This window comes from Anabrus simplex, chromosome 7 (assembly GCF_040414725.1).
Source record: "Anabrus simplex isolate iqAnaSimp1 chromosome 7, ASM4041472v1, whole genome shotgun sequence".
Taxonomy (NCBI): domain Eukaryota; kingdom Metazoa; phylum Arthropoda; class Insecta; order Orthoptera; family Tettigoniidae; genus Anabrus; species Anabrus simplex.
Genome location: NC_090271.1, coordinates 60,604,576 through 60,622,090, shown reverse-complemented (window position 1 = coordinate 60,622,090; position 17,515 = coordinate 60,604,576). Strand labels below are relative to the sequence as shown.

The 17,515-nt window shown below is 39.5% G+C and overlaps 1 protein-coding gene across 1 annotated transcript in view; it reads right to left on the bottom strand.

The window, feature by feature from the left end:
* Positions 1-10,794: 10,794 nt before the first annotated feature.
* Positions 10,795-17,515, bottom strand: part of LOC136877693 (facilitated trehalose transporter Tret1) — a 57,062-nt gene continuing 50,341 nt past the window's right edge. The window contains exon 6 of the mRNA XM_067151905.2: positions 10,795-14,063. Within this exon, the coding sequence (XP_067008006.2) occupies positions 13,795-14,063 (269 nt within the window). The 3' untranslated portion in view covers positions 10,795-13,794. The remainder of the gene's footprint in view (positions 14,064-17,515) is intronic.

The following is a 17,515-nucleotide window of genomic DNA, read 5'->3' as shown; positions in this document are numbered from 1 at the left end:
GGGTTGTGCTACACAATTTCTAATCATTAGATTGTGTGTCGAAAGCATGGATTCACTTCCAAACCTCTCCGCAGTGTTCATCTGGAGTGACGGCGATTCATCTGCCCCAGACGCGCAGGTCTCCTACGAGCGTCAAATAGAAAGACCTGCTCCAGGCGAGCTGAACATGTTCTCTGACACTTCCGCCACAAAAACCCATATGGCAGATAGATCAATAATATTAAAAGGAAGAACAATAAACGTCCACCGATTTGGTGGAGTCGCGCGCGTGTGTGTGTGTGTGTGTGTGTGTGTGTGTGTGTGTGTGTGTGTGTGTGTGTGTGTGTGTGTGTGAACTGTGTCGCGCATGTGGACTTAACATTGATTTGTGGTCGGATGCCTTTCAAGCACCGAGCGAGTTGTCCGACTCGTTGGCTAAATGGTCGGCGTACTGGCCTTCGTTTCAGAGGGTCCCGGGTTCGATTCCCGGCCGGGACGGGGATTTTAACCCTCATTGGTTAATTCCAATGGCCCGGGGGCTGGGTGTTTTTGTGCTGTCCCCAACATCCCTGCAACTCACACAGCACGCATAACACTATACTCCACTACAATAACACGCAGTTACGTACACATGGCAGATGCCGCCCACCCTCATCGGAGGGTCTGCCTTACAAGGGCTGCACTCGGCTAGAAATAGCCATACGAAATTAATTAACCGAGCGAGTTGGTTATTTATTTATTTATTTATTTATTTATTTATTTATTTATTTATTTATTTATTTATTTATTTATTTATTTATTTATTTATTTATTTTTGACTTAAGCAGTGGCGAAGTTAGGGCTCGTGGCCCTCTCTTACACTGAACCATGCAAATTACAGGAAAATACACATACAGCAGAAATATTTTATTATAAAATCAAATATAACTCATTTAAATAACAGATTTGGAGAACATATATAATGAAGAAACAACGCAAAGCTCAACAAATAAAATTTTCAAAAATCCGGAACATAAAAGTAAAAAGAAAGAGAAACATCATAATGAAAAACAAGTAAAATGCGAAATGAAAAATATGTGCAATGCCAGACTCACGCAGGGGAATTGTGGCCAATCCACTATCCAGATTTGAGAGCCTCAGTCCCTGTTTTAGTCTCCGCCAACAACAGGCAGGGAATACAGTGGATGTTATTCTACCGTTCCGATCCACAGCGGTTTACGTGGAGGAAAATACTCACTATTGCATGTTTCTGTGGTGGCTGATGGTGAATCGGACTGCGTTTAATAGGGGCTTCGACTGTACGTCTCAATTTTGGTTTTCATTAATAACTTTATAACCGGGCTGAGTGGCTCAATCAATTAAGGCGCTGGCCTTCTGACCCCAACTTGGCAGGTTCCATACTGGCTCAGTCCGGTGGTATTTGAAGATGCTCAAATACGTCAGTCTCGTGCCGGCAGATTTACTGGCAGGTAACAGAACTCCTGTGGGACAGAATTCCGGCACCTCGGCGTCTCCGAAAACCGTAAAAATGTAGTTAGTGGAACGTAAAACAAATAACATTATTAATAATTCTGCACTTCATGTTGGGACAATTTCCAGGACACATTGCTACAATTTAGATCTCCCTACGTAGTAATACTAGTTAGGAATTTATTCATAGCTGTTGATTAGTAGTTACCCGACCGAGCAACTAGGCCGTGCGCGCAGCTGTGAGTTTGCATTCGGGAGATAGTCAGTTCGAACTCCACTGTCGCCAGCCCTGAAGATGGCTTTCCATGGTTTCCCATTTTCACACGAGGCAAAATCTAGGGCAGATTCCTTTTAACTCCTACCCCTTTCCCGCCCCATCGCTGCCATAATAACTGTCTGTGTCGGGGAAACATTAAGCCAATAAAAATGTAGTTTTCCGAATCCATGGCTGAGTGGTCAGCGTTGCGGCCTTCGGATTCGGATTGAAGGACGTACAACGTATGTCTCCGTAAAAGAAATCACGAATAAAATTATTATCTTCAATGTAGTAACGATCTGCATAGGGGACTTCTGCGTTAACGACTCTTTTAACGACTCCGCATTAAACAGAACTTCAAGGGATGACTTAATAGGGTGTTAGAAACTGCCTGCCTGTCTGTTCACAGAAATAACGGGACTTGATCTCAATTGGCCAAGTCTTTGTGTACGTAGGGGAAAATTAATATGACCTCCCATTCCTTTCAATAATATAAACGTGTTTGTCTGCACTCGCGCTTAAAAAAAAACAAGACACCGTGTTGGTTTTTAGCTTTTGTCAATCTCCTAGTTAAATTTTTAGTTCGGTGCAGGTGTCGTGATGTCAGAAAGTATAAAGGCATACTCTGTGAACGATAAATTGATCATAATCGATCGTGTGAAGAATGGCTTTTTTTTTGCTAGGGGCTTTACGTCGCACCGACACAGATAGGTCTTATGGCGACGATGGGATAGGAAAGGCCTAGGAGTTGGAAGGAAGCGGCCGTGGCCTTAATTAAGGTACAGCCCCAGCATTTGCTGGTGTGAAAATGGGAAACCACGGAAAACCATCTTCAGGGCTGCCGATAGTGGGATTCGAACCTACTATCTCCCGGATGCAAGCTCACAGCCGCGCGCCTCTACGCGCACGGCCAACTCGCCCGGTGTGAAGAATGGAAAGTCAAATATGTGTACATTAGTTACAAATTATGCCATCTTTTAGCCTACTATTTTCCCCCAATCTTCTGTCGCTCTGTAAGTCATTTGTCATTTCCCACAGTCGACAACTTCCTAACGCGACGTTAAGCATCTGCTGTAAGCCTACCACTTTTCAATTTATTATTATTATTATTACTATTATTATTATTATTAGAGCCTCCGTGGCTCAGACGGCGGCGCGTCGGCCTCTCATCGCTGGATAGCGTGGTTCAAATCCCGGTCACTCCATGTGAGGTTTGTGCTGGACAAAGCGGAGGCGGGACAGGTTTTACCTGTCATCTTTCATTCCAGCAACACTCTCCATTATCATTTCATAGCATTTATCACTCATTACTAAATCACCTTGGGAGTGGCGACCCCATTGTAATAACAGCCTATATGTGTTTCATTCATTTCATACCTGACCCGGTCAATTACTGGAAAACAGGTTGTAGGTTTTTTCATTATTATTATTATTATTATTATTATTATTATTATTATTATTATTATTATTTCTAGTGGACCCGTGGGCAACTGGGAAGTGTGAAAGGATCAAAAGTGCATTTTCCGTTTTTATTCTATTAAATTCTCCTAAGTTTTCTGAACAAAATGGTGTGGATTTTGATATTGTTTCGTGCATATTTTGTTCTTAAAAAATATTTAAAAGGACTGCGCGTCTCTGTAAGTTGAGTCATGCTACGCCCCTTTGCACTCTGATCTAAATTTCTCCTTCCCTGCGGTAATAAATTTTTCGAGTAAAATTTGTTGAATTTGTTTTGGCTAGTCTGCTGTAGTGTGGGTATGCCACGTCTTCTTTTGTTTTGTGTTGTGTGTTTGTATGGGTAAACAAGTTGTTCCATTGGAAGTTATAAAAGTTCTTTTTTCTTGCACGTTGGTTTCATCTTCACGCTATAAGTGGTGTTATAAAATAGTGATAATGCCTAGAGTCGGTAGTGTGTACAAAAAACGTAAATGCTAAGGAAATAAATACACTAAAGTAAACAGTCACGACCTCGTGTTCATTCTAACCTACAAGAACAAAGTAGTAAAAAGTGATAATGTAGGCCTAAATATTCCGAGATGTTCAAGTAGGAAAGTGACGTATTTGGGTGAAGAAGTTGTTGACAGTGATTCGGTAAATAGTACTGGTAAGGGTAATATTATTGTTATGTACAGTTATTAACAGAATTGTTGTAAATACTGTAAATGTGAAGACTCTTTGTTTATTACTGAAGATACTAGTGTTAGGAAAGGACTTTATTCTAAACTTGTCATTAGTTGTCAGAATTGTAACATAAATAAGTCAACTAATACTTCAGGAAAAACTGCATATAATATTTTAATATGCGTTGCAGAGGGAAAGGGCAGAAAACTGCAGAGATCCTTTGTGCAATGTTAGACTTACTCCCTCCACCTAAGAAATTTAGTAATTACTATGGGATTTTAAAGAAACATATTCATGAAGTGAGTAATGAAAGAATGAGAACTTCTGCAAAAGAATCCATCCAAGAAAAAAATTGTGACAGTGACATTACTGCGGGATTAGATGGGACATGGCAGCAGAGACGCCAAACCTCCTTTCATGCAGTAGTTGCTGTCACATCTACTGACACTGGTACGTCATTGGACTTTGAAATTCTCACAAAATACTGCAGGTTAAAACATAAAGGACCATAAATGTGTAAAGAACTATGAGGGCTCCAGTGGGGGCATGGAAGCAGCAGGTGCTAAATAATTCTTCCTTTGATCAGTTGATGAGGGAGGAGTGCGGTATGTGAATTACCTAGGAGATGGGGATTACGAAGGATATAAGTTAGTCAGTGAAGTGTTGCATGATAAAAAACAAATAGGTTGTGCTTGTAGATTAACTGATTCGGAAATAAACCTGATTCAGACTTACTATGGGTTAGCTATCAGGAGAAATACTCACAATTTGAAGGATATGAGGTCAGCTGTGTGGGCTATATTTTTACATCTACTGACTCATAGCTACAACATCTTTTGTGCCCAAAAGGTGAGGAGTCATACTTTAGCAGGTGGCACTAGTTATCAGAATAGACACTCACTTCCTAGTGCTATGATAGAAGCCATAAGACCTGTTTTTAAGATTTCAATAAAGAGAAACTGTTGAAAAAATGTCTTTGTGGACAGACACAACATTTTTAATAATTATGTGTGGGAACGCCTACCAACAAATGTTTTCATAGAATATAGTGCAATAGTTATTGGTATATGTGATTCTGTTATCACTTTCAATGAGGGTGCAATGGGGAGAATTAAAGTTTTGAAGGCAATGGGTATAGAACCAGGTCATAACACCTCAGTGTCGAACCGATCAAGGTGGAGTAAAATATGCTGAAAGAGCTGCTGAGTCCTCATCAAAGGAAGTCAGGATTGAAAGAAGAAGAAGAAGGTAGATGAATCAGATGAAGAAGATAATGATGACTGTTCTTCAGGGATGCACTGAAGTAAGTTGTGACACAAAGTTTTATGTTTTAATCACTTTTCTCAATACTACTGTACATTTTTGTAAACATAGGTAAATTTTTCAGGAACTGTTAGGCATAGAAAGATGTAATTTGGACCATACATTTTAAATATAACAATGAATGCTGAGAAGTAAAATTATGTACATAGGTTTAATAGATTTTATGATATTAATTTATTTATTTTTTAGGAATATGGCAATTTTTTGTGTAAAGTAATTATTTTCTTCACTGAAATTAATTTCAGTTAGGAATTTGAATTTACTTACCAAGGTCAACTAACACTGGTAGAATATCATGTAAAAATATAGGCTCCAAAATTTTAAAAACGCTCTCAGAAATTGAACCAAAAATGTCAAAGATTTTATGAATTTTCAGTAAGTTTATGACTCGTTTACTTAGAAATTTTTGATTTACAGTAATGAAAGTATGTATAATAAAAAAACAGGTGTACAACTCCCGTTAAGGCTCACCAGCGCAGAACAGCTGTTTAATGTTCATTTGTTTTTGGGGATGTAAATCAGTTAAACTAGTTCGTGGTACCAACTTTAATTAGTTTCTAGTATGACGTACCAACAACGAAACTTAGTTTCTAATACCACGTAGCACCAGGTACCAACTTGGGCACTGATTGCACGCGATTTTTAATTATTCTTTTCGTTGCTATGGTAATCAACAAGTTACTGTTGAAAATGGATGTCGATGTTTGCGCAAGTTATACCTAGCAGAGTCAACAATCTCTTTCTGGAAACTGCTAATCTCCATTAATGTCGATATAAATGTTCCTTTTTTTTTCTATATCCTTCTTTATGTGTGTGTATGAAATAATTTTTCAGCATTTCTTTTCCATGGACCACTGTGTACCGCTACCTCTGAACCATTTAAACATGTCATCATTTGTGTTTCTCACTGATATTGAATCATGAGTGCCAGTATTGCGCAATCTATGCTTTACAGTGTTCAGATCCGTAATTACAGCACGGCTAGTGACAAAGCGATTGGTCTGGATGGGTTAGGTCCGGCTAGTGACAAAATCATTGTTCTGTGAACAAGCAAACATTAGAAGCCGCGAGGCGGCTTCTAACCTCTATTTCTTATTAATATTCAATCATAAGTCGCGCGGCTTTAGGCCTCTATTTTCTGTTCATATTAAAGCATAAGTGACGCAATCTGTGCTTTCCAGTGTTCAGAATGTCCGACTCCTTGGCTGAATGGTCAGCGTACTGGCCTTAGGTTCAGAGGGTCCCGGATTCGATTCCATGCCGGGTCGGGAATTTTAACCTTTATTGGTTAATTCCAAAGTGCCGGGGGCTGGGTGTTTGTGCTGTCCCTAACATTCCTGCAACTCACACACCACACATAACACTATCCTCCACCACAATAACACGCAGTTACCTACACGCGGCAGATGCCGCCCACCCTCATCGGAGGGTCTGCCTTACAACGGCTGCACTCGGCTAGAAATAGCCACACGAAATTAATATAGTGTTCAGAATCGTAATAAATTTATCCTTACGCCTGTTTCAACATGTTCTTATTTCTCTTTGGTGTGTATGTATAATCATGGTTGGCGGTGGCACGAATGGACTGTGCCATTGCGTGAAGATTTGCCCTATGAAACGTCACTCCCATAATTCAAGACAACGAGATATTATTATTCTTATTTATATCATATTTTTATTCTTTCACATTGCCTCATTCTCTTAGATATTTTTATACCACGTAAGTTGGTCATAACTTCTCGGTGTCTTGAATTCTGGGAACGACATTTCATTAGCGAAATCTTCAATCAATGGCGGGAGTCCATTCGCCCACCGTCAGCCATGATTACTAAGTTATTTATCCTGGTGAGCCTAATGTGGAGTTATACCAAAATAGACTTTGATAAACTATTGAAAATATGAACAATATCTATTGGCAACTTAGTGTTTAAATAGATGAAATACCAAAATGCGCATCTCTCTGCTTGGAACAGTTCCCGGTTCCCTTAAGCTACTGTATGATGCGGGGTAAAGCATCTCCCCTGACAATTGCACTAAATAATGCTTGGGCTGTAAGCCTACCACTTTTAAATTATTATTATTATGATTATATTATTATTATTATTATTATTATTATTATTATTAGTAGTAGTAGTAGTAGTAGACCCATGCTGCTCTGCAGCATTCCTTATAAATAGGTTAGGTAACTCGTCGTGATATGCCTGTCGCGGGTCATGTTGTTTTGCGGTGGTGATAGTGGTGGTGATTATTGTTTTAAGAGGAAGTACAACTAGACAACCATCCTCTATATAACACTAATCAGAGAGAAAAATGGAAGGGGTCTGACACTTCGAAAAATGCAGGTATCGCCAAAAGGAAGACAAGGGTCACGAAGGGCATGAAAATGAAAGAATCCCTAGGCCTCCATACGTAATACCGTCGGGGTCTGAAAAGAACAAGAGTTGACCAACGGAGGTCGGATAGGATAGATGAAAGTGAGGAGCCTCGCATAAGTAAGTGGAAGCAATGCCAGGACTGAGCTGAGAGCCCCGTGGTCGCCAAGCCACGCTCAGAAGTTCAGAGCCCCTGAGACCCCTTTTAGTCGCCTCTTATGACAGGCAGGGGATACCGTGGGTTTTAATCTACCACCCCCACCAACAGGGGGGTATTGTTTTGCCTCCACTTTTCACTACATTTATGAACATTTAATACCGGTTATATAATAATTGATTCATTCGTTATGTAGCTTATAACACTTCTTTCCATACAATATTAAATGTGCATTTACTATTCGGGCGTATCTGGATCTTAACATTTTAAAACGATCTTACCGAGATAGTGCAACATACAATTGGTCGTGACTGAATACTGGTTCGGGTAAGTGGACACCCACTTTTTCAAGAGTTCATCCCTCAGTTTTGTTAATGTTTATGTAGAAGGCTAGTCGATTTAATACATTCCTATCTCTACGTACGTCGACGTTTTCTCTTAGCAGCAGGTGAATTATTAGGAACGTTCTGCCATCTGCTTAGTATATTTAGAAGCTGGGGAAGCTCAGAGAATCAAAGAGTATCTAGCAGTGAATAGTATTCTTCCATGGTCAGAGGAAGTGTATACTCTCTGGCTTGGGAGGTAGTAATCAAACATGCAAACATGCATGCAAACACATTAGTAAAGATGAAAATCACTTATCTGAATATTCATGAAAGTGTTACCCGCTTAGCAACCCGCTAAGTACAGAATGTACTGCGGGATAGGATAAGCCTTCGGCTGTAATTGTTGGAGTGGTTAATTAGTGATTTGATTTTAGGATTATTCAAAGTTCACTGAGCTTAGAGAACTATCAATGTCTCATGATTCATCAGCAGGTAATTCCGGAGAGAGTAAAAAGATAATGAAGCAAATCGGTCCAGTAGAACGGATTGGACAAAGCTGTTTTTAGTAAACGTTTTCTTCTTCTTATTATTATTATTATTCTTTTTCGTTTAGGCCTACGATGGACCACGTGGTTCTTAACTCTGATGACTTTTTTCTCCCTCTTAGCCCAGTATTCCTTCAATCTAGCGCTATGGATGTCTTTTCTTTCTCGAGTCCATTTCACTCCTACTCCTGGACGCTGTTAGTGATTGGAGAGAGTCAGATGTCTTGATTAACTTTCTGAACTTATCTCGGCTGTAAATATAAATGTGATCAACGTTTTAATATATAAATTATTATTATAATTATTATCCGTCTCATTGACTGAATGGTCAGCGTCAATGTCTTCAGTTTGAAGATACCCGACTGTGGGGACCAACCCCTCTCCGTCTCCCGAATACAGAGGTATAGAGCCACGGTAGAGCCGAGGCGAACCCTCTGTGACGTATCCACTCAGCCCACAGATGTTTGACAAAATTATAACGTGGCGGGTCACTTTAATATTAAAATAAATAAATGATATCTCATTGTTTCTCCATAAACAATATCCCGTGGGCGCCAGCCTTCAAGCTTATGGCTTTAAAACGAAAGTTGATAATTAATAATAATAATACGTAATGAGACTCAAAAAAATCCCAGGGGTAGGGTGACGGGACACAAATAATTAAGTACACTAACTTGGAATTTAAGGATCATTAATAATAATTTCAGAACATACAAATTAAAACAACTATTTATTAGGATGAAAAACGTGACGTAAGGGCGTATTAACAAAATCTGAACTTACGGAAGCAAAATAAAAATTGAATGAAAATAACTCTAAGAAAATAAACTGTTGCACGAAGACTTGCAGTAACTTATGCCATAAGCTCACCATATGTAGACTCTGTTGTCTAGAAGCTGATGATGGGTGGATCTCTCGTACCGGCTGCCTCATCTGTTGTTGGATTCCACTCCTACTTATGCTTTTCCTGCCTTTAACACTTCCTACTTTACTTCTTACATAAAGTCGTAATGAGTCCTACTTTTAAGTGCAAAACCACCATGGGTTATGTTCATGGAGAGAATACACCTGTATTCTTCCGTATTACGGAACAGTAGCGTAGCTAAATTCATAATAAAAGCTCTCCTCCCCTATACTAGTACTTCTCAAATGCGAAGTGAACTAAAAGTCTTCTCCGATGTGCAGACGTAGAATCGTAGTAAGAGTGTCTACAAAGAGTGAGAATCAGAATGTCCGAAGACGAGTAACAATCTGCTTACGAGTAAGAATAAGAATGCCCTCCCCAGCTCTTGTCTTCAAAGTATATCGGTTCACAAGTCTCCTTCCATCAGCCATATCACATGGTCCAGTAAGATTCGAGGTCTCATCCCTTCTCCTATGTATTGCTGTGAATCGATCACGTTGCTTCATTACGTTCATTCACATAGGCTGAACTTTCCCGCTTAATAAAGCGTCAGGTAGCGAAGTTCGAAAAGTAGGCGTTTATAATGTATCAACTGTCTCTTCATGAGGTAGAGAGGGTGAGGTCTCTCGTAACCTAGATGACGTACTTTTCCAGGAAATGGGCTGAAATTAGCCTGCTGACTCTGGTCACCTCACAACGGCTATTGGAAAATTTACTGCAAGTTATAAATATGAATGATGTTGAAATACTTTACCCAATAATTTGTTCGTTCAGAATACGTTATAGCCGCGATACAAAGAAATGAAATGATGATTGAAATGGATGATAATAACCCTATATATATATATATTAATTTAAACGTGACCTATCAGTGATTAAATATATACATCTTATCAATTAATTATATAGTTCAATAATTGAAAACGTGCAGTGATGTCAAAACATCACACCTCTTCTGCTTGGTTGGTCGGTCCGAGAACGGAGCTGTCGAACCAGCCGTAACCATTTGTGGGCCGAGACCCACTCTGCACCCGCCGACTTGAATTGTAAAAAAATGCACATGAACTAGAACTCTCTGGGAACATACTAACAACATCTAACATTAAAGCGAAAAAAGTAAATTATTAAGAATAAAATAAAGTGGGGAAATGAATTACCCATCGTCAGTGGCTGGCGTACTAAGACTATTATTGCCTACAATGGCAACACTCCACTAATCTCTCAGTTACGTAAGTCCTCTGTTTATGTTTCACTGTGACAAGCTCTCTAACTTCCTCTGTAGGGAATTTCCAAGGTGTAGGGGAGTGGAGGGGGGGGGGGGGGTTGAACTAAAATATCATATTTTACGTTTGTTGCATCATAACAACACTGCTTTTATTGTTCTATATAATATCGTCCGATACGGACGGAATACATCTTGCTCACTTAAAGTAAAGCAATACAAATTACAAAGTAATAAGTAGACAACTATGTAAACAATTATTTCGATTCAGATTTCCCGAAACAAGAAGCTGAAAACATATCGCTGGATGTGTAATATACACACACATATTTGGTACTGGGGAGACACAGAGAACATCATGTACATATCCCAACTTGTTCTATCTTGTCAATGTTGTAATTGACATTCCTGAAACCTTAGAAGTTAAAACTGAATATTTAAATACAATTTTGGCATTTTCACTGAAATGGAATTAAATTTAAGTGTACTAGAAATTATTTTTGAGGGAAATGTTATGATGTGAATACGTTTTGTTAATCGGGATGCCAGTTTGAAAGGTCGAGCGGGGCCAAAATAGAGACTTCAAAATGTTATAAATAATGTAAACTGCGCACAGTACAGTCCAGTTGCGTATACATATACGTAAAGCAAATCTTTGCGCTTTCTCCAATAGGAAAGTTTCTCGAAAATATTCAAGGTAACGACTAGGACTGGTCCATTTCTTGAGGACTTGGTTTCGGGCAGCTAGTCTACCATAAGAGTGAATAGTGAACACACGCGCTGACCAATTTAAGTGAAATAAGAGTCATTGCATGCAACAAGTTTAGGAAAGCAAAGGGAAACTACCTCACTCCTCTTTTCCCTAGCACTTCTCTTCAGTGATGCCTAGGCTATCTAGGACAGCTGTTGGCGGAACTGTGGAGGATCAAACCAGCCTTCGGCCTGAATACCAAGCATACAACATGCAACAAGTAGTGAAATATATCTGGTGGGGCCATAACTCCATTCGTACGGTAGTTCATACAGCAGGAATATTCATCCTGGAGAGCCCACAACCCGCTCTACAGCAGCGATAACTCAGTGTCTTAGCAATGGAATGGTTAGGAGTTAAGCCGGCAACTTGTCCGTCTACGCCGTTAAGCGGCTATTCATACCTTCCAGGTGTTCTAATTGGTGATACGAGCAAATTTCTATCCCCACAAGAATTAAGCTGTTACACTACAATAACTGTGAGGCGAAATTACAAAAATCATGTGCAATAATTTGAAAATGTCGTTGTATATCGCTCAATTTTTACAAGCGGAATTTCAAGAACCGATCACTAAGCTCGTGGAGGTGCCACTTGCTAGTGCTGGACAGAATAGATTCAACACATTGCGGGGGGGGGGGGGCAGGGAGATGTGAGCACGACGGTGCCAACTGGCTTCTGTATTCACATAACGAATTCGCGTTTTAGAGGAGAATTTGTGGCTGGGTCTCGACATAACCAGCCCCATTATTTTAACATTTGGTTCTCTTTCGTACATCAGATGCAAGATGTCATGGGCTCAAAGAGCACTGCCGCCAATATTAAGTTTAGGAAATCTGGGTTGACATGGTGCCTGGGTAAATTTCGATAATCAGGACAGTGAATGTTAATACTACAGTAATAATCAAAATTACTATAAAACTGAATCAACTGTACGTAAGTGATCGGGAAAACAACCTTCCAGGTATACAACGATGAAGTTCAAGTTCATGTTCTAAATGGAAATTAAACTGGCACGGACTGAAGTTGAGGTGAAAAATCATTATTCGCTGTGTGCAAACGATTTACGCTAAGGCTGATTTTAAATTTTCATAGCCATTTTACAAATATTTTCCGATTGTCACTTCCCATACATTTCATTTTCAGTAGAATAAGGAATATTATCTGAAGAATTCTTATATTATCAATAAAATGGAAATAGTTATGTTTTATTTAGACCTATAAGTTGGAGTGCAATAATCTGACAAATAATAATAATTGTACTGTCCATTATTGAATAACAAATTAAAGCAGTTTTGAGAAATTTACTGGCACGTACTGGCACGAACTCCTGTGGGACTAAATTCCGACAACTCGGCGTCTCCGAAAACCGTAAAAGTAGTCAGTGGGACGTAAAGCCAGTAACATTATTAATAGTTTTGGGAAGGCAAATTTGGTATATTAGATCAAGAATTTTTCATTAGATAGTAATGTGTACATTGTTATCATCATGTGCGGTATTATGTCAAAGATGTACCTTTTGCTGAATGACTGAGAAACTTATAAAGTTGGTAACAGTGAGAGATATTTCTTTGAGAATTTTAACCACGGTGTCTTGAAAATGAGGTTAGTTGTCTACGTGTTTAGATTTTTCATTACAATTGAGTCAGAGGTTCTGATGGTAGAAGCATTATATAAGAAGAGAAGCAATCTCTTATGTAGATCCACTTGTGCAACCTTCACTTATAGTACAGGTGATGGCTGTATCTATTATACCGTACTTACTCAGGAGTAGAATGGTGGCTAGCGCTCATTTTGCTGCATGGCGTAATCTCAGGATAGTATCTTTTCTCCTCATCGCCGACGCCATAGGTTTTAAAGTTCAACTTGAGGCAGTTCCACATGAAATTGTCTAGTGTTGTTAGTAACCATACAGATAAAAACAATCACACCCTGAAATGCCCTTCCTGGAACCTGTTTCTGCCTTAAAGTATCTGCATATGTCCTTTCACTGCTCCCCGAAATTCGTGATGACAGGGACGATCTTGTGGAAGAATTAGGGCAGCATGTGAGTGTCACAACTCAATGCTACCGAGGATGCAAGAAAAGCGTTGTGAGGCGTATAGTACTTTGTGCGGAACAAGAGAGTGGGTATTTTGTACATATTTCCTACATGATATGGTACTGGTCAGTGACGATATTGCGCTATTTATTTGCGTTTTACTTTCTACCACTACTTGAGGCTTTCTCCTTCAAAGTAGATCGACTCATGGGAAGTTGACTAAAAATTTACTTGTCCGAAACCCCTATTACTTTAGGCCACCCAACTAACAGGGTTGTATGTATGTGCAGCACGCTGTACACAGAAGGTCACCTATCCTAACATATAGATTTATTTATTCAACATCTCCTGGATCTCCAGTAAACTCTTTCCCTTGGTCTCTGGTAACAGGAAGAATACGAAGAGGCCAGCGATGATGCAGAATATCCCAAACATCCAGAAGGTATAAGACATGCCAATAGCGTCCGCCAGGTCAGAGAAGAATTTAGTGATGAAGAATGCGAGAATCCAGCAAAAGGACGCCGTCACAGAGGAAGCGTTCGCTTTTACATTTGAAGGAAACAGTTCCCCCATCACGGCCCAAGGGAGAGCACCAAAACCTGGAACAGTCAAGAAGAATCATCAGAAGCTGGCACATTCGAACAGCTCGTATGCGCAGAGCAGATAACAATCCTTTAAAGCCAGACAATGTCCGGGTTTGGGGTTTCACACACAATCAAAAATTCGTATCAGAATATATTTAATATTTCTGTAATTATTTAAAGAATTTTCTTGAAATTTGCCCCATATGCACATTATTCTTTTGCGTTTCTTACGGAATGAGGAAAATAATATACAACATATGCAAGTTGCTTTTCGTCGCATCGACACAGATAGGTCTTATGGAGACGATGGGACAGGGAAGGGCTGGGGGTGGGAAAAATCTGCAGTGGCCTTAATTGAGGTACAGCCCCAGCATTTGCCTGGTGTGAAAATGGGGAAAATAGGAAAACAATCTTAAGGGCTGCCGACAGTGGGGTTCGAACCCACTATCTCCCGAATGCTGGATACTGGCCGCACATAAGCGACTGCAGCTATCGAGCTCGGTAAAATAATTTTTGGGATGATAATAAAACAAATTCGTATTGTCTCAGATACCGTCACCAGTCATGCGTATCAATTTTGTCATTCCGCTTCACTCTAGAAGACTGCAGAATTAAGCGGGTCTGTGAAACAGGTTTATTAATTCTGTTGGTTACAAAACAAGAATGTTAGCAGAGATCGTTTACATGTCGGCATCATATGATAAGGAATTAATTTCGCCCTTCAAAAAACCTACTAAATCTTCCATTTTTGAACTCAAGATTCTGGTATCTGGATCCCTACACACTACCACTGATACACGGAGAGAGATTTTTTTTATGTTGCAATGGCTTTTCAACACTTTGATTCCATATTATTTTTTAAAAGGTACTCAGAAGTAAAGCAAAAATCGAACGTTTTTCATCCATCTAACAAAATGAGTAGATGACTGTAATCGTGTAACGTATGACAGTACAACAAAGAGAAACCTTGGCATGACTACGACTGGTATGACTAAACTTCTAAATTGGACGTAAAATACCAAAAATATATGTCAGAAAGTTTTTTCTTCGCTTCATCCATTGAAAAGAAACAAAACCGTCTTAGCACCAGTCATGTGACAAAGACTACTGCAGTTCAAACTTTAATTCTTCCTATCCTCGACTACTGTGACGTAATCCTTCTTGACGCAACTAAAGAACAAACGAGGATATTGCAGCGAGCTCTTAACTGTTGCCTCAGATTCATTTTTAACTTGAGCTATGACGTGCGTATAACTCCTCGCTAGAATAGAATAGAATAGAGTACTCCCATCCGCTAGTCCCGTATCTTCCGGAACTAAGGGAGATAGCACTCTTTCATTGCAATTCATTAAATTTTGATACTTGCATTACATTTTCCTTTTATACTTCTCCACGAGACTTGGTAGTCAAGAGACACATCCTGATCTTGACAATTTGACATTTCATTACGGTTAATATTCATGTTTATTATAGATTTTCTGGTCTTGATGATATTTTGAAATATTTGTAGTTTACATTGTGGCTTGTGTCGTTTTCTGCGTTTATAGTTGTTTTGTCGTATACTTACAGGTTAGTACACGTGTTGTTTGTTTACGTTCATCGAATGGTTGCTATGTTATTCTATATCACGACTATTTTGAAGATTAACTAAGACAATCTCCGTTTAAGACAATTTACAGTCTTTAGGCCCTTATGAGTAAGAATTGTATCATCTCGTGACCATATTGTTTGTGGCTAAACAGTCTAATCTGCTTACATACGATACCAACAATCTAGGTTAGGGGCTGCATTTGGACATTTTATTGGATATATTGAATTTATATAACAAATCTTACAATATAAGTAACTGGATGGAAGTACTGTGGTAGAACCTTTATGATATAGTATAGATTATTTTAATGATGTACATCTGATTTCACTCTGTTACATTACCAATGTACAACCTCCGTGATAACATTGTGGGGTACCTTCTATGACGGCTTCGTTGGTTGATTTCTGTACCACTGTCGTTGAGCATATGACGATATATAAGCGTTATTATTATTCTGACACTTTACATCAGCTGTTTACCTTTGTGTTAGCAGTGGAAAGAACCATCTGATTCGCTAATATCTATCATTCAAAAACAGCATTATTACAGATTAGCCAAACACTCCAGAGCATGGTCGATTCTCGAGAAGCATCAAGCACTTCAAGTGCTGTGCCTACGTTTATTGAATGCAAGATATGTCCCAGAAAGCTTACAAAGAGGGGCATTAACATACACATAGCAAGAGCTCACGAGCCACTACCTCAGGACTCATCATTGGTAGATAGTGAACAATTGCACGTTAATTTAGGAATTCCCCAGGCATCTCAAACTCTTCATACAAGTTTATCAGCTAGACACATTGCGAATTCTTCAAATCAGGCATTTGACGACATCAATTGTCAGTGTCCACACTGCTGATATCATTACTCCAGTTCACGTGGGGTCAAAATACACATCATCAGAGCTCATCCTGATATTCACCGTCAAGTTGTCAAATTTTAGTTTCTAGAAATCGACAGGGGGCTGATCCCTCTCAAAATATCGAAACAATCGTTCAAGAAAGTGACCATCATGCTAACACGGAAACTAAAGATGTCAACACATTACCGCATGAATTTAAGTAGAAAATGATGCAGTGGCGAAGTAGATTTTTAAACAATTTGACAGACGAGCAATTTGACCATGAGATTAACATTTGGTGTGAGTTCTTGGCCTCTGCGATTGATCTACTTCCTGGCCCCAAACATCCGTCACGAAAATACTACCCCTATACGAAAAATAAACAAATCACAGACAACCAAAGGAAATGAAAATGAAAATGAAATGAAATGTCGTATGGCTTTTAGTGCCGGGATATCCCAGGACGGGTTCGGCTCGCCAGGTGCAGGTCTTTCTATTTGACTCCCGCAGGCGACCTGCGCGTCGTGATGAGGATGAAATAATGATGAAGACAACACATACACCCAGCCCCCGTGCCATTGGAGTTAACCAATTAAGGTTAAAATCCCCGACCCAGCCGGGAATCGAACCCGGGACCCTCTGAACCGAAGGCCAGTACGCTGGCCGTTCAGCCAACGAGTCGGAAATATAAACAGACAACCAACCCTGAACGGGCAACAAAAGTGGACCGAATAAAACGCCGCGAAAAATACAAATATCAGCTTACCCAGCACCACTTTTACAATCAGCGCAGAAAGGCTATTAGATCTGTTTTAAATTCCAATGCTGAAAACTGTAAAATTCCTTCGGATGAAATATTTCATTATTTCTCTTAAATTCTTGGGCAACCTAATGACATGATTCGATCCGAATACCCATCTCATACAAGTGATATTGATAGGGAACAAATGTACATTTTATTTAATGACACTATAAGCCCAGATGAAATCAGCTTTGCCGTTAATCATATAGCCGTAGACACATCACCCGGTCCAGA